The sequence below is a fragment of the Epargyreus clarus genome, unplaced genomic scaffold (genome assembly GCF_041222505.1).
Source record: "Epargyreus clarus isolate Ecla_fem2 unplaced genomic scaffold, WU_Ecla_fem_2.2 ptg000019l, whole genome shotgun sequence".
NCBI classification, from domain to species: Eukaryota; Metazoa; Arthropoda; class Insecta; order Lepidoptera; family Hesperiidae; genus Epargyreus; species Epargyreus clarus.
This window is the reverse complement of record NW_027332227.1, coordinates 13885198-13909224: the sequence shown is the minus strand read 5'-3', so window position 1 is coordinate 13909224 and position 24027 is coordinate 13885198. Positions and strand designations below refer to the sequence as shown.

General features: G+C 34.6%; 1 protein-coding gene across 2 annotated transcripts in view; it reads right to left on the bottom strand.

The window, feature by feature from the left end:
- Positions 1 to 19812, bottom strand: part of LOC140750281 (sodium- and chloride-dependent glycine transporter 1) — a 34991-nt gene extending 15179 nt beyond the window's left edge. Inside the window, exons 1-4 of one of the 2 annotated variants that reach the window (XM_073083726.1) lie at positions 19768 to 19812; positions 4641 to 4806; positions 3081 to 3359; positions 1549 to 1765 (exon numbers count right to left, since the gene is read on the bottom strand). In XM_073083726.1, coding sequence (XP_072939827.1) covers positions 1549 to 1765; positions 3081 to 3359; positions 4641 to 4806; positions 19768 to 19797 — 692 coding nt within the window. In that variant the 5' untranslated portion in view covers positions 19798 to 19812. Of the gene's footprint in view, positions 1 to 1548; positions 1766 to 3080; positions 3360 to 4640; positions 4807 to 9796; positions 10100 to 19767 lie in introns of those variants that run through there. The other variant, XM_073083725.1, reaches the window with a different exon arrangement.
- Positions 19813 to 24027: the final 4215 nt, after the last annotated feature.

The window sequence follows — 24027 nt, the reverse complement described above, 5'->3', positions numbered from 1 at the left end:
GTGGTACATACTTTTCCGAGGCGTTCCAGCTTAGTCCTCAGGGGTAGCGGCGCATCTGTTGCTGACCTCAGATAGGAATATCTAGTCCTATCTGGGGTTGATTACGGATGTCCATGGGCGGCAGTAGCAACTTACCATCAGGTGGACTGCATGCTCGTCTGCTACTCCTAAATTATAATATATATACACGAACCCAAGTAATATACAATAACACAGACAAAACACATTACTTAAATACGGTTCAATTATTTACATTACAACATGTGTTTCTACAAGAAAAGAATATAATTGCCTATAATTACGTGCGACAAGAATGATAACAATTGATGACGTAGAAGATACATACTAACAAACCGCGGAAGGAAAATCGTTACCAGCAAAATATGGCAATTTATTTAGCACATAAATGCCTCTATGTTTAGAAATGGAAATCATAGTTTCATATATTTTTATCGAAGTTGTTCATTAATTTTGTATATTATTTGGGTTATCAGGGAAAAGTGGACAGTAAATGTTTATGACAATGATAAAGCAACATTGTATATTGAAAGTAGGTAGACAGAAGAGACGTCGGGTACAGACTAGGGAAGGTGGCGGCGTAAAACAAATGAATAGATAATGTTTCGAAAACGTACTGCGGGAAATATTAACATTTTTTTTAAGTATTCATATAATGAATTAAATTTCGATTCAAGTTTCGCAAATTTGTTTAGAAATTAACCAAATAACGAAAAATTTACAATCTTTAGAATTGAATATCAGTAAAATTGCAAAAAAAGTCTGAAAATATTTCAATCTCCGTCTCCACAAGAGATTTCACTAATGATATCTTAGGAACAATGGATTTTTCTAAGTTCCCACTGTTTCAATAAATTAATGACTAAGATTTTTTTATGAGTCAGTAATAAAATGTAAATTTAATGCCGAGAAAAGCCGCTTAGACGACCTGGCCATTGACCCACGAAGGCTTGTAGATAACATAGCCTGTAGATTGCTACGGAATTTAATCAGATAAAGAAGCTTAAAGAATTTCAGCCATGCGAAAAAATAATGATCAATAAACACTAATAGATCGTGATTGTCAAATGATTATTATTGAACATTGTATATAATGTGCAAGTAAAATGAAATATTTTTGGTATTGATAAGAGATATTTTATAAGATTAGCTGCCCATAGTTTCCTCCGCGTTTAAAAAAAATACAATAACTTACCTATGTATAACTGGAACTTTATACTATCAACATTTTAAGCGAATTTTTTTTTAAATAGGGCTTTGATAGCAAATGATGTTAGCATATTCAATACAAAAAGCTAAAGTTATCTTTACGTAAACTTTAAAATTCTGAACAGAGCTAAGACGAATTGCGCGCCACCCTTTTTGCTTTATAAGGCACAGATGAGTTCTACGTGGAGTACCTCGTTCTCCTCTTGAAACTCCTAGTCTTGAAAACTGGTTAAAAGAAGGCAAGGTCTGTCTTCTAGAAAAGTCTTCTAGATTAGAAATTTCTCGGTCAACACGACATATAAAGCTTGGAAAAATACTCACTTATAATACTCCTCTGCAGCAAGAGTACGTGTGACATTCTTGTACCACGGTATCTTCTCTCCATCGCGCAAGCAATGCAGGCCGTCGTACCGGTCGAAGCCGGTCATTTCGCAGATGTCTCCAATACTCATACATTGTCGAAGGAAGAATGTCAGATCATCTGCAGTACCAGTGTTGTTTTCTCTGCATGCTGCGTCGTATGATCCACTGTAGCAAACTGCAAGAAAAGAAGAATTTAATGGGAGCTCAAAGTTAATATGTTGGAGTCTTTGAGAGACATAGAATGTCGATATTTAATATAATGTCGTGAATATAATGTGAGAACCGATGGCATTGATAGCGTGGCTCTAACATTCGACTAAGCGGATGAATTTTGTCTGCTGAAAATAGAACACACAAAGCTAAGTTTGATAGCGCATGACTGACATACGAGTATAAGTATAAAATCCTAGGATCTTTTTCAGAAACAGAAATTTAAGTTAAAAAATTTATTTGTATGTCATTGGATTTCCTTGGGCAGAAAGTTTAAATGACTAGTATGTGACAGTTAATCCCATAAACAAGTATGAATTTTGATATTATGAACATTGAATTAATACTTGTAAATGAACTAAGCCACTTAGGGTAAATAAACTCCGTGTATTTACATCATAAACTTTACGGGATCAATGAAGATGTATATCAAAAAGACAGTTAAATATGTCCTTATTTTCATATATTTTATTATCTCGATAGATACTGCAACCTTTACGGGTGTGGGTGTGCGCCACTCGTAAAATTTATATGACAATTCGTATCGTAACCGGTGATTTACGATTTTCAATTTCAAATTCGAGGACGTGATCTTTTCAGATAACAATTTCAATTCACATCATAGGAAAATATTAAATTTTGGTTATATTTTTGGTGAACAAAAAGTAATTCGTGGGAGTGATTGGTGTCATTATTCCAAAATAATTTGTTTGTCTCTTAAAATCTGTAACACAATGCTTACTTGTAAATTACTTAACAATATAATAATATGTCGAAATAGTCTAGATATAGTATTATACATAGAAGTTAGAAGTCCATAGCTAGAAGAGTCATGTGGTCTTTAAAACCCTGCAAATAATAACATGAGAAGAAAAATAAGGAAGGATGTAGGGTAGGGGCACATAGACATAGACATTGTAAAACAATAAATTATGGATTTACAATAAATCTAAAAACATTGCTCAATTAGTAGGCTATGCGCACGGTAATGTTTAGGACAATAAAGGAAATATTTTTTTTATTAACTCTTGATTACGGATTACTTGAGTTTACATAATTATTATGCTACTTTAATCATATACGGAAAAGCGATAATTAAAAACATTATCATGACATAATACTCGTAAATGAACGTTAAGCATTACAGTCATATCATTAAGCAATCAGTTGCAACTTTAGATACCAATCTTTGCAATGGTGGATATATTGATAAGAACGTGAGTTCAGTCAGACAAGGATTATGAGGAACATAATAAGATTAACACAAGATTAATACTTACAATCTGTGTTGAATGCGTTATCGCATGAGCCCCAATCTAAGTTTCCGGCGATTGATACAATTGTGTAGAATAAGGTCCAGGCAACGATGATCATGTAGTAGATGGATATGATGGAAATGACCACTAGCGTGCAGTAGCCGAGACCACTGAAGAACGGTGATATAGAACTGAAAGCTTTCAGTGGACCCAATCCAGTAAATTGGCCCACGTACAACTCCAAGTAAAACAGTGGAAGACCAATTAGCAGTACCATCAAGAAGAATGGTATAAGAAAAGCACCTGAAACAAAAATACAAATTTTAGTAATTCCTTTCTTTCATCAGCAAAAAATATAGACATCAACTCGTATACGTATACGTTTTTACAACCAAAATAATTGTATGTACTTTTAAGTGTATACTTTGAAAGGGTCAAGAGTATTTCAAGGAATAGCGTAATTATTTAAAGCCTTTCATAAGATCACACTAATAAGCTGTAACGACTAACTAATACTCTCTATGGAAACCGCTTTCCGCAAAATATACGTGAATCCATATTTACGATGTATTAACACAATCACGTTAATCATTATAAGTTACTAAAAGTGTAGAGTGTAAAGCTAACTAAGAATTTATTAGACACAATAAAGATTCTAGGATTTGCATTCTGCAGTTCGTTGAGCACATGGATCCTAAATTAGACAAATGCTATGATAACGATTAGATAAGGTAAGCAAGAACACATGTGGCAAAGTGACTTCGATGATTAGAAAAAGATATGTATTGTTCTTTATCTTAATGGAGTTATGAGTGGCCGTAAATCTAATGTTGCTTATACGTATATCTGAAATTCTTCTGTTTGTTGAAAATATAAGAAAAGATTAGGGTACGTTGCATGGAATGCTCCATTTGATACAATTATTATTGCTAATTGATTATGTTCTATAGATAAATCTTATTAATTACTTGTACGTGGTATGAAACACATACTATCTTAAAACCTACAATACTTCTGACCTATCTTACTGTAAACTGCTCTGGTAACATTATTACTTAGAGATATCTTCGTTTATTTTATAAACCGAGACAAAATAATTCGTATGAATATACCACGATATTTATTGTATTCACTTGGATCTTGCTATGTTAAGGTAAATGCACTTTGGGTCTAATCGTATCTGCAGCTGCTGATATTATTTCACATTTACATACAAATTGCTCCACAAATTTACAAAAACAAGAACCCTTTACATTAGTTAGTGCGGATTAGTTACTGCTGTCGAAAGTCTACAAAATAAAAGTATTAAAGTATACTTAATAACTGGAATCGACTGTTTCGTGTCCGATAAAGAGTACAGAAACGGTAATAAAAATTTGCACGTGTTTTGTGTTGGTTAACCAACTTAGCATATTATCAACAGTACCAGCAGTTAGTATGTGTTATGAGTGTCATGACTCCAATCTTAGATAGAAAACTATTTTTACGTTGCTTCGATTATGTTTATGGGTGGCAAGAATGAAATATGTATCGTATGCTCGATAAATTAGTCAATTGTATAAACAATATTTTTTATCGACTTACCTCCTCCATTCCTATAACACAAATACGGGAACCTCCAGACATTTCCCAAGCCGACGGCATATCCAAGACATGCCAGGATAAACTCCAGGGGCCTCCCCCATTTCGCTCGGCTCGGGTTCTCTGATACATTGTCTTTCTCCACTGGCGGTTTGCCGTTCACTTGCGTCTGTAACAAAATGTAAGTGTTAGTGCTAAGATATAAGTTATACATATAAAATATAATTTATAAGTTACTAGTAATAACAAGTACTCTGTTAACCGAACGATAGTCGTAGGTCGTCGCCAACAACCGGCGACAACAGTCACTGACGATTAAGCGGCAACAGTCGTCCGCGGGGATTGTGGCTTGGGTTTTAGTTTACACTCGCTCGTATGACCTTCCCTAAGGGAACTAATACATGGAATAGTTCATGCTATCATCGTCGCTGTCGCGGACTGTTGCCAGCTGCCATCACGGACCGATTGTCGGTGTTGTCGCTATTGTGTCATTGTCAAAATTTAAGTTTTGATATTGATATTAATATTAATGCAATAAATGACGATCTCTACACTCATATCCTCACAGTAAGATTTCCTGCGTCTTGTGTGCCATGGACAGTTGGACACATATAAAGACGAAAACATAAATAATTAGACACAAAAATAAATATTAAAATTCATCATTTATACATCTATCTGACGGGGCATCGAACTTGAATCCCATGTTTCCCTTAAGGTTTAATTTAAGGTACGACTTACTTAGTCGATTGTAGAATTGTATAGTAGCAAATAAGTTGTAAACTTAATTTCTAGGTATTTTTATGAAAACACGCACCATCCATGAAACTGCTGGTTAGCATTGTCATCACAATTAGAATGCGTAATGTGTCTATTCCTATTATGAATTCCGATTTATTGGTAGATCAATTTAATGCACGAATGTACGTAGATAAAATATATAGAGCTACTATGCAATCAGTCAGTCAGTCAACTGGGACGTCATACCCACCGGGACTCTCATATGCTAAGGCTATGTTAACATAAGGGCGGTGGGCATGGAATTTCGGGTCTCGAGGATACTCTCTGTGCCCGGGCAGATTCTCAGATGGTAAATACCCCCCGGATTTTTTTTTATTTATTCATAATAATATAATGTTATTTAAAGCATTATAGAATAATGAAAAAATATATCATCCCACTATTGAGTGGGTGATTCGGTACTTATGCGTCGTTACCGAGCGGACGGTCGGCCTCCTGATGGTCGGAGGTCGCCAGTCCAGGGAGTTCCCGCGGGAGCGGGCGCCCCCCAGGTGGTCGATCGTGTACGGGCGCGAACCCCTTTAAATGGGAGTATGGTCCGGCCTCCGCCCGCTCATACATTGAGCGTGCGAGGCGGACCACAAACTCCTCGACCGTCTACTATGCAATCCCAACTATCCTAACTTATATTATAAATGCGAATGTGAGTTTGTTGGCTTGTTTGTTTGCTACACCTTAACTACATAACCGATCATCATGAAATTATGTACAAACATTGATAGGGCTTCAGAAAAGGACATAGTGCACCTTTACCCTGGAAAAAGTACCGTTAAGTAGAAGCTAGTAACCCTACTAAGTGTGAATTAGTTAAAAATTAGAAATAGCACACTTTTTAATGCAGATATTTATACTCTTTGAGGGAGACTTATTAAAGATTTACAAGATGCATGTGTGCGATAAGGACCCGTTAATTTACCTATTTTTTATGAATAAAACAATAATTCTAATGTGAATAATGATTACAAATATATAAATGTAAATAAACATATTTGTATATGTAGGTCGACTGATTAATAGAATATTAATATTCTCATAGCGTATCCATATATTTTAAGTAATAGGTTAACTTCGTGTAATGCAAGATAAATTAATACGGACATACATTATTAATACTTGTCACGATATAAAATAATAGTGACTTAAACATATGACACACCTTGGTAATTGGTTTCAAAGATATATTATTACCAATCATTACCAAGGTAGGTACTTGTATTTACATAATTAAGTCATTTAGTCCAATGGCTTTGAATAATACATAAAAAATAATCGTATCTAAGTGGTATACATTTTTCTTTGTATTTATAATTAAAAATGTGAATATTGAAAGTGCATAATAGGTTAAATGTAAATAATAATTCAAGTAATTTATATACTCATGTGATAAATGTGTGAATTCCGGATAACCTACATATTTATTTATTTTATTTATATATTTATTTATTCAGGACTACCAACATAAGATACAGCAGTGACCTTAATATACAGTACAATTATATCTATTATGTTAGTGAGGAACTGTACCCTTACCAGGAGTTTTTACGTTTTGACAAATATCACTGGTTTGGTATTTGTTTACGTATTTGCCCATACAATTTCCAATCAGCGCCCCTAGTGGATTATGTCACAACTTGGAAATAGTATGGGCCAATACGTAAACAAATACCAAAACAGTCATATTTGTCAAAACGTAAAAACTCCTGGTAAGGGTACTGTTCTTACTATTACAAGTAATCACAACATGCATTGAATGTACATTGTACATACTTAAAATATATAATTATAAAAGATTATGAGTTTGCGGCGCTTGCAACTGAGACGTTGGGTCCGTGGTTTTTCATGTAAGAAAAATTTTTCATGAAAGAGTTGTCCCATCGGCTTATCCTCGCTTCGGGTGACCAGAGGGCTGGCAGTTATTTTGCCCAAAAAATTAGCCTCGCCATACAGCTAGGCAACGCTGCAAGCGTTCTGGGCACTATGCCACAAGTTGGAGTTTTGGACGACATCTTTATCTTATAAGTTTAATTTATTTTTTAATATTAGTTAATTTTTAATTTAATTAGTTTCATATTTTTATTATTATTATATAGATTATTTAGTATATTTCATACTTAAAATTGAAAAATTAACATATGAGGCGACCATCTTTGTTCTCAGGAGTGGCAATGCATCTGTGATGGGCTTCAGGATGAAATCTTGTTATATGGAGTAGGTTACAGATGGCCATGGGCGGCAGAGACCAATCATTCATCAGGAGGACCGAATATTTCAATCGAAGATAAAATGCCATCCACCATTGATTAAAAACTGGTAATAACTTGTTCTCATACAAGTGGCGTTTGCCATAAACCTCTACAAAGTTTGGCTTGAATAAAAAACTACAGTACAATCGTTTGCACACATACACAAAGCAAGTCAAACGTTCTATCCATACGCTTGAAATTGTGACGGTTTGGCAAGGGTGCCGATGGAGTTTTGCCACTTTACCTATTGACTTTCATAAGGGCAACTAGATACTTATTGGTATTAAATAAAGTTAGCTCAAATGCAGTAATTTAATGTTACCAACCAACAAGTAGCTTGCCTAAGGACACTACACATCAGCTTGATCATTATTAATGTATTAGAATTATTTACGTCATAGTCGTGTTTATTTGTTATTGCGTAAATTACATATTTAGTTTTATATTATTTATTAATTATTTATGTCTTTAAAATTGTTATTAATTAATTTATGTCATTTTATAAATGCCTAATCATTTTTCAATTTATGGAATGTTTTACCGGAAATCTGTGTTACTAAACGTTTGTTAAATTATAAGTGTAAAGGAGGTAGTGCAAAATTATAAAATCATATTTAAGTAGAAGCTCTGCATTGACATGATGTATTCTAATATGTGATTACAGATCAGAGGAAACTCTGCCCGAGGATATAGTCAAGTTATTTAGCGACTACTTTTATTTTAAGTCTATTCCAGCTGCAGTTACATTAAAACTAAAGCGTTCTGACATAGTAACATATCCAAACAAACGTAATCTGAGAGTTAATTTGCCTCTACAACACGCACGAAATTAACCCACGGCATATCTTATCGGGCCTTAAGAAATAATTGTCTGGCTTTATACTTCCAATCTTTATTGTAATTGAACGTTAATGAGTCACCTTTAATGTAAATTACGATGAAATGAGGAGATAAATCGAAGTTTCTTATGATTATAGATTTTAATTATAGTATAGGAGTAGCAGAAAAGCATGCAGTCCATCTGATGGTAAGTGACAATTGTTACCTATGGACATCTGTAATCTACCTCAGACAAGTCTAGATCCCTACCTGATGCGACAGGTGCTCTGTTAGCCCAGGCCACTAAATTAGAATACCTCGAAAAATTATGTCACCCTTTCCACACTCCTCAAACCAGAACACAGCACTGCTGTTATTAGGCAGAAATAAATGTGGCGGTGGTGACGCAGGTGTCGAATCACATAGGATTCTACCACCTTCAATTAAATTACCAATAAAATTTGGTATTATAAAAACGCTTACCACCACCAATATTACGATTTTATATTAAAACTCACAATTAAGGATTTCGGAGATTAAACAGTCACAAAAAAGAATATTAGACTCTGGACTGCATTTGATTTTTATTTTTTTTTGTGTTTTATTTATAAGTCCTAATAGTAACTGGTGTGCCAGTAATAAATATAAAATTATTTTATTTAAAAATATAAATAAATATTAATTTCCTACCGCTCGAGTAAAAAAAAAAGTTTTCAATAAATACTACAGCAAATTAAACGTAAAATGTAATTCGTGAATGGCAGTTTTTTTATTGTTTACGAGCGTTAAAATGCGATAAGTCCAGTTTTATAGGTTTCGCATTTCGTATTCACGAACGATCTACTTATATTTTATTTTTAAAAAAGATATGAGGATAATTTTAAAAATCAATGATATACTGTAGGTTATGTGACAGTTGTAAGTAGAATTTGTATTTTCTTTATAATTTACTTTTTACAGCGTAAATAAAGAAATCATTCCTGAACTAAGGATTGTTGGTAATGAAAGGAACGTGATACCAACTTTTACGTCTCTATGTTTGATATTTCTATTATAATTTGTACTATTTCCCCTGCATATATTTTATTTTCACCCTCTTAAAAAAATAATTAAAGATGGAAAAAAAATACATAAAGTACTAGAAAATTTCATACTATTTTTTAAATTCATTTTTACATTTGTCCTCTCCGTCCTTATAGGTTTACCATGAAAAATATTTTCTTCTATTTTTTTAAGTCTTCTCTAAATTCTCAGCTTTGGATGTGTTAGAAATTATTTATATTATTTCGTGTATACCTGTAACTCATATTTTTTGTTGATTTCCATCTACGAAAATTTCTTTTGAACCACTTATAAAATATACTACTATCACAGCAATATTATAACTTATTTAATTCAATAGGATATTCTATACATGTGTATGAAAATTATTCAAAGCGTTCGTATCTAATTTTTCGTATACACTGTCTTTGCTTAACACACACTTAATGTTCTCCATATCACTATTAAGATTGCATGCGTTTCGACGTTTTTGCACACGATATGCGCACGCGCCGATTCTTACTGTACAAGCGTACAACTAGCCACGGTTGTTCCACGATAACGTCCCTCTCACCTCGTGTTGCATCATTTACAACGTAAATAAAGCCTTTTGCATATATTAGTGTATTATTTACTATTTGATTATGTTACTCATGTTGAATTTACTTTATAATAATTTGTATTTATGTTATCCGGGGATTCCCCCGTTCCTGTCATTGCTATCTATGATTTTGTTTTTTCCTTAATAAATTTTAAGTTATTCGCATTTGCGACCACACATACTGCCGTCCTTCCCGGGCGGTTTGAGCTCCCACTCTTGGCGTCCGCAACCCCGAAAGCCCCTTTTACTCGCCTCTTACGACAGGCAGGTCTGATCCCGGAACTACAGGGACAGAGCATCGTGTCAGAGAGTACAGAGTGTCGTGTCGTGACATTTTCCTTAAGTTATGTAATTTTTTTTCTTCCGTATTTTTATAAAAATGATAATTACGGAGAAGCTATAAAAACTACGTTACTACGTTTGTTACTATATAGCACCTTATAATATTAAATTTCTTTTCAGTACATAAATTTTATCAAGGTTTTACATTTTCAATTATTTTAGAGCAATCGTGATTTTTATACAAATATTCCATTGTAATCTTAAAACTACTGAAGTACTATTATGATATCACTCCTCCAAACTATTGTCATAATTGTGTCATATACCGACTATGTAGTTAGCAGCGAGACAAGCCCTTGAGCCCGTAGCTCCATCACTAATGATCTCGAGAAACTCGGAACTGTTCCCGTAAAACAGGTGCATCGCCCCGCATATGTTTATAGAAATCGGTGCAAAGTTTCACTCAACTCTATCTGGCACGCCATAAGGAGATTTCGAATACATGAACAACAAATGTGTGGAGTCGAAATACTATCTTAATCATGGTTATAATTTTTGGTTTTTAATTGAACATTTCCGTATTTTTTGCTACAATAAATTATTCATCTTTTGATTTTTTTCTATTTATATATAACCAATGATAATAGTTACAAATTTTATACATAGAATAAAATAAGTTTGTATCGTCATAAAACATTTTTGCGAGGACATTTTAAAAAAAATATTAATTGATTTGATTTCATTCCAATGAATTTTTTTATAAGAGCTAATAAAATTACATTTAAATTTAGTCGATAATAATCGGTTTGATAATATTAAGTATGATGTAAAATGACCATTACAAGATCGATCTTCCCAATTAGAGATAACATAATAAGCTTAGCATTTCCCAGATTTATATTATTCAAATTGCGATTTGAATTATAAATTAAAATGCAGTATTTCTCTTTATTAGTATGCTTATCAAACAAAATACATTATCAACAATACAGCGAACTCTATGCCGCGTTCACATGCTTGGTGTTTGCTGCAAACTTCGAACCTCTATAAACTTCGTTGGTCTTCTTTAAAACGTTATTGCTTACATTAAAGTCTATTTACATAAAAAATACAACATAGTCCTCTCTTTACCTTCCGAAACCTAGTCCGTTGAACATAAAGTATGTGGGTAAGAAGTTACCCGAAGTTCTGTGACTCGAAGAACTCTGTACAATATTATTTGAATAACGTAAAGACGAGTCAAGGAAGTTCCCTGCCTGAGCCCGTTTCCATTGAAGATGAATTTGCATGCAAATTGGACGATTAATTTGCTGTTTGGTCGAATTAAGTTTGAGCTCATTGTTATCGAATTTAAGTATCTACTGTACCCTTACCATGAGTTTTTACGTTTTGACAAATATTACTGTTTTGATATTTGTTTACGTATTTGCCCATACAATCAGCGCCCCTAGCGGATTGTATCAGAACTATAGTGTCAGTAACGTAACATCAATGTCTAAATAATGTCTCGTGTAATGTCTAAATTGACGAATGGCGCTTAATGTTTTGTCTGTCTTTTTTGCGAACATGTGAGGTAGACAAAAAGACTTGAGCACTTACTTATTGTTACGTTTACTCAGTCTACTAAGCAAACGGAACAGAATAATGGTTTGAGTAAACGTAACGTAAAATTGTAGGTTTTGAAAACTCATGGTAAGGATACTGGGTAGAGACATGCTATACATGATATTGAGAGTATTTAGCTTAAATTGAGGTTATTACTAACTTTTTAGGAACAGACGGGAAATTTATTAGTACCTATCTCCTGTTTAGAAATATCGCATTACTTGAAATTGTATTCAGATGGACACATCAGTTACCAATCATTACATTTATAAGTATTTTTACTGAATCCGGCACCTAACTTAAAGTTGACAATAATTAGTACTCTTGGGCTGTTAAATATATCTATGTATGAAAGTATCTATGTAAAAACATTACAATTTGAATTATATTAAATCAAACCCATATCTACTTCAGTATCAAAATACAAACAGTTTCATGTTTCGAAAAGCAGCAATGCACTCTACTGTATTAGGTATTTTTGAATGACTTTGAATACTACTGACGTTACAAGTACATCAAAAAATACAACAGTGATAGCCTAGTCGTTAAGAAACTCGGCCTCTAGATCGAGGGGTCCGAGGTTCAAATCCCAGGCACGCACCTCTGATTTTCAAAGTTATGTATGTGCGTATCAGAAATTAATTATTTATCACTTGCTAAACGGTGAAGGAAAACATCGCGAGGAAACCTGCATACCTGAGAAATTATTCCTTCTCATTATGAGAGGAGACCTATGCCCAGCAGTGGCACAGTAATGAGTTGATGATGATTACAATTAAATCAATTCATATCTGCTTCGTTACTTAAATAAAACGCATTAATAAAAATATTACTCATTACTCATTATATATTATAATTTATAATAAAAGAGTTCAATTATAAAATAATTCGCTCACTTACCATTACAATAGTTTAGCGACGGCTAATCGTGCCTATTAACTAGATTAGCAATAATAAGTCGATTAGACGTGTAGAAACAGATTTGTTACGTTTACCGATTACTCATTAGACGATTTTTATCATAATTAATGATAATAACCATTTTGATGGAGATTGCTACTGCGTAGTAATGGTTATCGTGTAAGCAGTCGACCTTTGGTCAGCTAAATATTATTACAATGATTTTTCAGATTGGAAGTTGATATAGTAGATAGTGGGTATGCAACTTTTTCAAGCCAAGGCAAGGGCTTTTAAGGGCATTTTTTAAGGGCAAGTAGCCCTTAGGGAACTTGTCATGTCACGCGTGATACGCAGGCACACGCGTCCCGCCCGCATGCGTGCTACTTTCATCCTACAGTCCACACATCATACACATCATATCCTTATTTCACAATCACGGGTTTTGGTTGGGGACGTGCGTTTAAGTCTAAACAGGCGCGACAGGAAAAGGGCCTTTAGCATTTTATCATGGTGGTATGAAGGCGGTAGGTTCCACTCCGGGTTGTCCCTGTAGTTCCGGGACTAGAATAGGACTACGGTATCCCCTGCCTGTCGTAAGAGGCGACGAAAAGGGGGCTTCCGGGGTTGCCGGCGGCAAGAGTGGGAGCTCGAACAGTTCGGAGAGCAACCCCGGGAAGAACGGCGGCATGTGTGGTCGCGTGCCGTCGTAAATACCAGGTGTGCGGGAGGAGCGTAAAGTGCTCCCCCCAGGGCAGAGCCCGACCGGGGCATCGCGCTCGGAGGACTCCGGATGTGTTCCATTGGAGATCCCGGAGTTCTCCACCAAGCGCTGAGGACGGCCAGCAGGGTGGTTTTAGTTCAGTAAAAATCCCACATAACCCGGCGTCGCTCCCACGTCGTCGGGTACCTTTTGAAGGTTTCCCCCTCGAAAACAAAAAAAAAAGGTTCCACTCCGGGTGCATTTCTGCAACACCTATTTCAATTTAAGCAGCAGTTAAGCGCTGCTGTGTTCTAGAAGTAAGGACGACATATCTTTATCTGGGATTCATTACAGAAGTCCATTGGCGGCATACCATACCATCAGGTGGACTGTATTCTTGTCTGGTACAACTTAAAATGCGATAGGAGTCCAAATTGTCAATGTTAAAATGGTAGGCGGAATAAAAACCAAAACACTGAATAAAAACAAAGAAATTTTGGTATTTGCGACATTATCTTATTTCATTTTACGATTGTCTAGATTCAAGGAGATAATTTTGATTTCGATTCAAAACAACAATTAATTTCTTTTATCATAGAATGTAATGTAACGTAAGCAAATCTTTGCGATATGCGACAAGCGTTTAATTCCGCTCATTAAGAAACAATTATTGATTAATAAAAAGCATTTAAAAATATTTGTCCATGTGCAAGTTGAACACGCATACGGAGGGTTCCGTACTACTAAAATTTTCATTTTTAGGGTACGGAACCCTAAAAATGAACCGAAAGGATAAAAACGGAACCCTATTACTAAGACTTCGCTTTCTGTCCGTCGGTCCGTTTATCCGTCTGTCACAGGGATATATCTCCGGAACCGTAATAGATAGACACATGAAATTTTTACAGAGACTATATAATGGTGGCCGCTATAACAACAATTACTAAAAATAAAACAAAGTTGAATATTAAAGGGGGTCTCCATACAACAAACCGGTTTTTTCGGCATTTTTCGATGTAACTGTTAAACCTAGGAATACTGGAAAGACGGTTGAAATTTTTACAATCCGTTTACTAATAACTGGTATTATGATAAATACCAATAAGAACCATAAACTTAATTTAATTTCATTATACGTTGCTTACGTCATTCATCATTACCCCAACGCGATCTATTGTGTCATAAAACTAAGTATTGTTGAAAATAATAAAATGATTAAAAATAAGTAAAAAAAAATTTTAACAAAAAAATAAAACCGCCTTCTATGTGTCACTACAAAGTAAAAAATAATTGAAATAAATGTTGGTTTAGTACATATTTCTGAAGTTGGCGCTCAATATATTTCGTTTGATAACGGCGTAAACAGCGTGTCCAATATGAGCGCCGACTTCAGAAATATGTACTAAACCAAGACAAAACACACACAAAAGAAAATTGAAATTAGTTAAGAAATACTCGACTTATTGAAGTTTATATGAAATCGGGTTTTTCCAATTTTCCGGAAAAACTGGAGGAAATTTTCAAATTTCCTCGAAATGGGACCCCCTGTGAAACTAGCCGCATACAATGGTGTATGAATCATATAGAACGGTCGCGGCATCGTGAAAAAATCGCTGAACAAACATAAAAAAAAAACAAAAAAACATATATACGGTCGAATTGAGTAACCTCCTCCTTTTTTGAAGTCGGTTAAAAAGTAATGAACATTTGGTGGTACGGAAGACTCCATGTGTGAGTTCGACTCGTACTTGGTGAATTATTTATTTTAGTATTTGTTATTGTAGCAGATATTGACCTAAATTCATTGTAAAAATTTGGGGTCTCTACTTATTACAGCTCAATAGATAATGTGAAAAACGTCGAAAAATAGCGGTTCCTTGTACGTATCCCCATTTATTTTCATTTTTTTTATTTATAGTATTTGTTGTTATAGCGGTCATCCGAGTACGTCTAAGTACCCTGTAAAATTTCAAGTGCCCATTTATTACTGTGACAAACGGACAGACAGCTTAGGAATACCGTTTTTACCCTTCGGGTAAGGAACCGTAATTATATACCTAAAACTTGTTTGTATGTATATTTAATTATTGTAATTCAATATAACTTTTAATAGTAAATATATGTAGTGTTTTTAAGCGCCCAGCTAATTTACTCGTACATACATATTACATGGCCAAAATTTTAGTTTTTAGGAATGGAAATGTGTCTGTGATCGACTTTAGGTAGAATCCTCGTGCAACCTTTTGTTTATGAGGGGGGAACCTTCATAAGATACCCCATGCCGTAAGAGCGACATAAGGTTGTGTGGGATTCTTACCGCACTAAAACCCCCCCGGTGGCCGTTCGCGGCGCTGCGTAGAGGCGCTGCGTGATCTCGAACGGAACGCAACCGGAGTCCTCTCGCGCGTTGCCCCATCGGGCTCCGTCCGGTTGGTGCGTACGACGGTATGCCACCACACATACAGCCGTCCTTCCCGGGGTCGCTTACCAGGCCGTTCGAGCTCCGACTCTTGCCCGGAAGCCCCCTTTTAGTCGCCTCTTACGACAGGCAGGAGATACCGTAGTCCTATTCTACTCCCGAAACTACAGGGACGATCCTCGTGTTACCTAACTTGCCTGTATCGATTTGGTCGTAGATGTCCACAGGCGGCAGCTAGGACTGCGTGCTTGTTTGCTGCTCAAATTTAATAAGAAAGTGTAAATAGATGAAAACATTGTGAGAAAATCTTTTAAGTATACATATATGTACGAATGTATGCACAATTGCACATGTAAAATTGTATATTTGGGAGATTTTCATAAAAAAAATCAAATATGTGGCAAATGTAAAATCTATAGTTTTATGTACCTAACTGTGTTTTATGTTATAGTCTAAATTCCAACAGGATTAACGTAGAGGGCTGGGGATGTAATTTGATTATTTTTATCTCATGTAACACTGTTTAAAGAAAGGATTAAGTCTTTGAATTATCCTGAAAAATATGTAGGACTATTCTATACTTATTATTCATCACACGAGTGCGTCAATGTGACGTGATCAGTGCAAAGTGTTTTGTTAAGTGGCCGGATTAACTTATTTAACAGAAGTCACCGGAGGTCTAGTTAGCGGTTATATCAATTGAAGCATTTTCGGCTTCCCTTTGAATAAGTAATCCCTTTAAAAGTAATCGCTTCTCTTTTGGAGTACTTTTGCTAAGTGCTCGTATGAGTATCAAGTGTTAATATTTATAAACAGGTTAATAATTAATATCATAAAACACTTGAGCCTACGATTATAGTGTGGTTCAAGTGCACGGCTTCAATACTTTTTAAATTCTAGTTATTACCAATTCTACTTTTAAACAATGACTATAAATAACTTTAATCACCAGCGCCACACCTATATTTGCTGCGTGGTGGTTTGAATGGTGGTTGTACTAAGTTCACATGAATATAAAATTATTCCCTGTAGAAAAGAAAATACGATATAAGTGGCTACTGCAGCCCATGGACAGCTGTAATTAACCCCAGATAAATTAGATTCCTACCCAAGGTTGAACAAAGATGCGCCGCTACCCGTAAGAACTAAGCCGGAATGCCTCGAAAAAGAATGTCTCCCTTACCAAACTCTTTAAACCACAACACAACAGCGTATAACACTGCTGTTATTAGGCAGAAATAGGTGTGGTGGTGGTGCCGCTGGACCAGTTGTTTTACCATCTTTAACATTATTTTTATTTTTTAATCGATATTTGACTGATTATTTTAAATGAATAGTGTCGCGGAAATAACATATTTTAATATGCAGTGTATTCATGATACCTGTTGCATAATAAATACATTATATTGGTCCAATGTATTTATAAATATGTATAAAACGTAGCGTAAGTGCTTGTTACATATTAAAATGTAATATTTCTAACTTCTGAGAATACAACAAGTTGACATTATATTGCAAATGGACTATATGCATTACTAAATAAAATTAATAATAATGTATAAAATGTATAATACAGACTTAAAACTCCTATTTTTCCTCCTTACAGTTAAATTTTCAAAAACAATTTAAATTTAATTTTCATTATTATATATTACCAGAAAGCTTAGTTTTGTAAAGCTTGCATCAAATTTGATGGAATTTCTTCAGAATAACTATCAAAATCCTAAGTGAGTGTCTACGTCATAAAGGAAACCTATCGAACAACTTTTACGTTTATACATAGTTCAAAAGATCACGGTCTGCAAGTATGATCCAATTAGTTAGCCAAGACAAGTATTTATATAAGTATAGATTTATTTTTGGTGAGCGGACACCTCGTTGCCTATTTGCATAGGTGACCTTTTTAAGGCCAGACAATACAAAGTAAAGATCCCAATACAATATATGAAAAAGAACGTGACAAAATGGTAACATTTATCACAGAAACCTACTAATCGCATTCTTTGTAAGATTTGTTCTAATTGATAAATTGTAATTCTATGCTCCGAGTATATCAGTAGGTAATATTCTAGGAATGCGAACGTGTTAATAGAGTTATTTCAACGTGTTTATATTCGAAGCGAACTCATTTATGTAATCAATGAGTATTTTTATCTGATTTTGTGTAGCAATTCAGCACTCAGAAAAAAAGTAATTTACACGATAAGAAGTATTAATAAAGCGATACAGGTAGATAAATATAATTTATGAACCTTCAAAATATTATCGACTTTCGAGTGTTTTACGAAAATATTGTGTGGGTTAATACACTGGTGAACAAATGAATAATGCTTGTAGGGGGTAATAAACGTTTAATTATATTTACAAAATGTTTTATAACATAGTAGTATTTTGAAGGGCTGGATCTACAATGATTTTGAATCAAATATTTAAAGAGACGAGTAGAGAAATTACTTCTCGATGTTGTGATCATGATTGAAGACAGAAGCCTGGGACGAGGAAGTATAAAACCATACCAGGTATCTATCTGTCGATATAGCTAGGTCACGAAAATGGACCTTCGAAGACGACGCTGTACATTTAAGATAAGATTCAATAATGTGCGCTTCAAATTAGTTCAATAGTTATTTTGATAAGAAGTAAAATATGGCCTTATCACCTTTTAACACAATAAAAACAAAAATTGATTGGAAATCCTTTTTAGATGTCGATCAATAGTTCTGATTTATTTGTTATAATGTTTGCGAAAAGAAATTGATTTTAATTGAATACGAGCTGTGGGCCTTATTTGAAATATCTAAGTTCTTGTCTATGTCTGCATTGCTTGAATTTATGTAAAATATTGTTCATATCATGCATGAACAAAATTTTTGAAGCCTGGCATATAACAAATTAAATAGAACTTATATTTTACTTACAGTTTAATATTTACTTACAATTAAGTATAACAAAGGGAAACATATACATAGGCACACATGCATGTATATGAATGAGGAAACCTCCGTGACATCTACAAAGATAATAGCAGAGAGGCATGCAGGTTATCTAGTAGGTGGTCCATTGAATTTACTGAACATACGTTGTTTCCTTTGAGGACTAACCCTTCGTAGAATAGCTTTTACCTTACCTCCCACGCCTTAACACAAGACAAAGTATTGCCTAATCAAGCCAAGCTAATAAGGTACACATACCTGATAAATGGATCATATTAGATTTTATCAAAACAAATTCAAATTGTAAATAAATAATCAGAACCAGAAGAAAATTATATAAAACAAACTGACCACGTGTAATTATTTGATCTGGTTTATGAATTATTCATTCACTCTATTAATTGAAACGCAGAAAATGTCTTTTATATAGCTTGATAGAGTATTTATTCGATTAAAGATAAATACATCGACAGGTACACTGTTTTAAGAAATACATGCCTTGTGAAATACCTGCTCCAATTTGATTAATGAAATAGTATACAAAAGTAAATATGTCATATATGTAATTAAAAACAATGCTCGAAATGTGATACGCATTCCATTTTAAAATGCAAAGTAAAAAATCAAATTGTTAAGTTTAATAAGCTGCTAAAAGTATTTTGTATTCATACACTAAATAAATCTTTTATAACAAAACAAACTTACTACAAATAGTGAAAGAAAGTTAAAGAATAAAACAATTGAAGTGAGAAAGAAGAGATACACAAAAGTATAATCAGTACTGACCTCGTTCATAGCGTAATTTCCACCAGCCATGTCAAGTAGCAAGATTCCGATTCGTCGTACAGCAAACTGCTACGCTTGTGACAAAACATAGGCCCAGATACCCTAGCGGCGGCAGCAGAGAATGCACAGATACCTTCAACACCGGAGGAGCTACTGAACCGTGAGCCGAAATAACTCACCTTATCACTAATTTATGAACTAGATAAAGGTTTTCCGACCGATACACAAATTTTAACAGACCTGACTCTTTATCAGACTAATCCATGATTTATGTAACGTGGACATGCTGTGGATATAATATAGGTGATATAGAAATGGACGAAGCATGACTGATGAGACATATTTGGTTTTCTACGAAATTAATTCTGATAAGACATCTAGGTATAGACACAGACTAATACTTTTATGGTAATATGGAGGAGGCAAACACTAATGGGACAAATGGATGTAACAGCGCACACCTATTGATTAGAAGATTTCCACTTAAATTAAGTAAATGTTATGGGTACCAGCCATTAGTATTTACTGTACCAAAGATGATAAATGTTGATTAAATAAGAATAACTGACAGAGATAAAACCTTTTCAACCATATAGGTCATTGGAAAATACGTGCCGTTGTTCATGTTATCTAAGGTGTTAAGATCGATATATGTCAGATTTCTTTATCTTTAGTTCGCTAGTACTATTACTTCTTAGTTAATATGCATTCGTTATTGAGTATTTTTTACTGAAACTTAATATTTCATTTAACTACATTTGACGATAGAGGAAATTATCAATTATATAACGTTATCAAATCTGTATAATTCCATGTGGATTATTTACAAATTTGATGACCAATAATTTGACAGTTTATAAATTCCTTCATAAAATTTTTCACTTCTCACCGCTATCGAAGTACCGTTATCATTTGATACGTAATTATCATTTTACAAGAAAATTAGTGGATTTCGTAATGCATTATTAGGATTTGGGCATAATGATAGCTTATCTAAAACAAAACTCACTTGCAGACTGTGCGTTTCAGCTACCTACATGCTTGATTACACAGACATTTTGCATGTACAATTGAACGCGTGTTATTGTACATGCAAAATGTCAATGTAATTAATAATTTTATACATGAATTTATTGTTCGATGATGATTTTACTTCTTCAACTATCTCTTACGCCTAGAAAGATAAGATATTATCGTTAGCAACTATTTTCTTGATACCGGATACTGGTTTGGTAATAGGCGATATTTAACATATGTGGGTACATTCTTGATTGTATGCTATAGAACGTGATATTCTTGCCAAGTTATCACAGCGTCTGTCTGGGACGTTAATGTGTCCGCAGGGAAATCGTCGCGTGTACGCGTCGGGTCCACTGCGTGGGTTTAGGTCTTTACAACTAGATTAGTGACGCTAAAATTATATCTGTGAAGAGGCGAGTAGCGAAAACAACACGCGTAAAATATTCACTAAACGCTGCGGTAACGTCACGAAATCGTTACAAAATCGCCTTTCGCAGCAATTACTTTAATGTATTATCTCATTGCGGGCTAGTGAAGAGTATGGCAAGTTGTAGGCATTAATCCCAAATGGGATTTTAATCCTGTTTGAAATCGATTATGTATGTCCATGCTTTTTTTTTATTGACGAAGGGGAAACCTTCAAAAGGTACCGACGCCATGGGAGTGACGCCGGGTTATGTGGAATTTTTACCGCACTAAAACCCCCCGGTGACCGTCCTCAGCGTTTGGTGGAGTACTCCGGGATCTCCAACGGAACACAACCGGAGTCCTCCTAACGCGATGTCCTTCTATCGGGCTCTGCCCTGGGGGGAGCAATTTACGCTCCTCTCACATCCCCTGGTGTTTACAGCGATATGCGAGCACACAAACCGCTGTCCTTCCCGGGGCCGCTTTAGTCGCCTCTTACGACAGGCAGGGGATACCGTAGCCCTATTCTGGTCCCTGGTCTAGGAATTTATTTTAAAGTTCCTAAAAGTATGTCTATTTACATCATAATAATATGACGAAACGTTATGATGATGCAATCCTATCATAATGTTTCAACGTAACGTATATCACGTAATCTTAAAAAAAATGAATTGAATTGATTATATCTACTCAGTTATTAATAAAAATAGTTTTTCACATAACGTTTGTGATTCAGACGGCAACAGATTACGTATCGATAAATGATGCTATAATATCTAAAAGATGATCTAAACTGATACCAGATAAGGTATGGGTATTTCCACCAGACCAGGCAATCCTAAACAAGATAAAGCTCGAAGAACTGTAATACACGGCAAAATTAATGATATTCCACAAGAAGCAGTCTGGTTTTATTTTAAAAGGACGATATTAAATTGCTGCCATTTCTCAGTCGACCTTAGCAACAACGGGGAGGAACAAACGTAAAAATACATCCGGTCATTAGCATGGGGCGCATAGTGGTCTCCGGACAAATTGGAAATGATCCTGTTTGCAAATTACAAATAATTCTTTGTACCAACGGCTAATGGGGATGGATAAAAGATGTTTTTTCATTTGCATAATGAGAGCCACTTTCGTTTCTTTCTCTTCATTTTTCTCGATGACTCCGACCGCCTCGCTCGGGAGCTTGAGTGGGATCTGATTCAATGGGTTCAAGCCTCGTGTCGCGAATATAATCGTAAAATTCCGCTTTTATTTGCGCCTACAACGGGTACATTTGACATGAATTTGGGTGTTTCTTTTTAGCATCTTGCTTAATTTAATCCGGGATATTCGGGGATTTTGTAGGGAGGCAAAACAATTCTGTACTGTAAGATGTTATTTTAAGTCCGATGGGTAGAGTACCTATTTAGACATTATCTTGAATATGTAATTATGAGATGACTTATTGCTATTGTTTGTAATGTGTTTTGACATGGACGTCGTCGTTTATGGTTAAATCTATTTGAGCAGGTAGAAATTTTGCCACTGCCGCATTTTGGATTAAAAGACGTACAGCATCGGTATGGCTTTGGCATTTGATATTAGATGTTCTAACTTGCTTCAGGTACAGCAAAATTCGAAGTAAACGATGTCAAAGGGAACTAAATTTTAATATTTTATCAGGGCAAATACGAGTATCCCGTCTACATGCCATCAAATATACATTGTAGCGTATTACATATAGATATTATACGATGACAAAAATATTATCATTGATGTATATCTTTATCAGTGTTATGGATGAGTCAAAGCTTAATTAACATTTAAATTTCAGGATTTAATAAAGATAACGTTATATTTATCAGCGTTTAGTAAGTATCCATATCCGTTTTTCCAATTGAAACCAACAAGTTTGGAGTTGTAGTAAGTCGGATTATTAATGTGATTCTGACATCATTGTTATCCATTCAGACCATATCAGTTTATCAAACTATCATGAGTATATCAAACACATAGTTCAAAGACAAAAAAGGTCTATGGTACAGTTATTTTATAAGCTGATGGTGCCAGAATTTATAAAGTTAAGGATTTCTTGTCGCGTGAATAGAGCGACGCAGAATCTAAGGTGTTTGAGCTGATTCTAATGTTTTTATGTACACTTATAGAACTTTGTTATAATTTTGCATCGGTATGCACTTCTAATGCGTGTAAGGTTGAAGTAACGACAGTTTCGTAATATGATGATTATGCGAATGTCAATTACAATATGTAGGTACGAAGTATTCCTGCGCATGTTTGTTTACGTTTCAACGACCAACTTTGCGGTCTAGCGCTGATCTCATAATTGACATCCATTAGATCAACCTTGAATGTAACGTTTACATTGAACTAGTTTCGCACTTCTGCGTCGGAATTCTTTGCGCAATTCTCAAATTACTCAAGAAACCGAAACATTTATTTTTGAAGCAAAAAATTAACATGCATTAACTTTTCTGAAAAGTTTCTACGTATTTGCGCAGTTTTTTTCGGAATTTAGTAGGTTCCAAATGTGTAGGTTCAAAAATATCTACAGACAGACATTTTGACTTAATTATTTGTATTAGAAGTGACACTTTGATTTACGCTCCACTTTGTATCTTTTATAGACAAGAATAGATGTCTTTATAGATATTCTCTTCCTTATATACTCGTAGTATGAAGCCTTTCTGTCTTTCTGTCAGTCTGTACGTTTAAAACTTAAAAGCCATTGGTTTCATATGAAGGATTCATATTCATGAGAAAATTGTCATTACAGGTCTTTACTACATAGTAAATAATGGTGGTAATATATGGTTTTAACCATTTTAG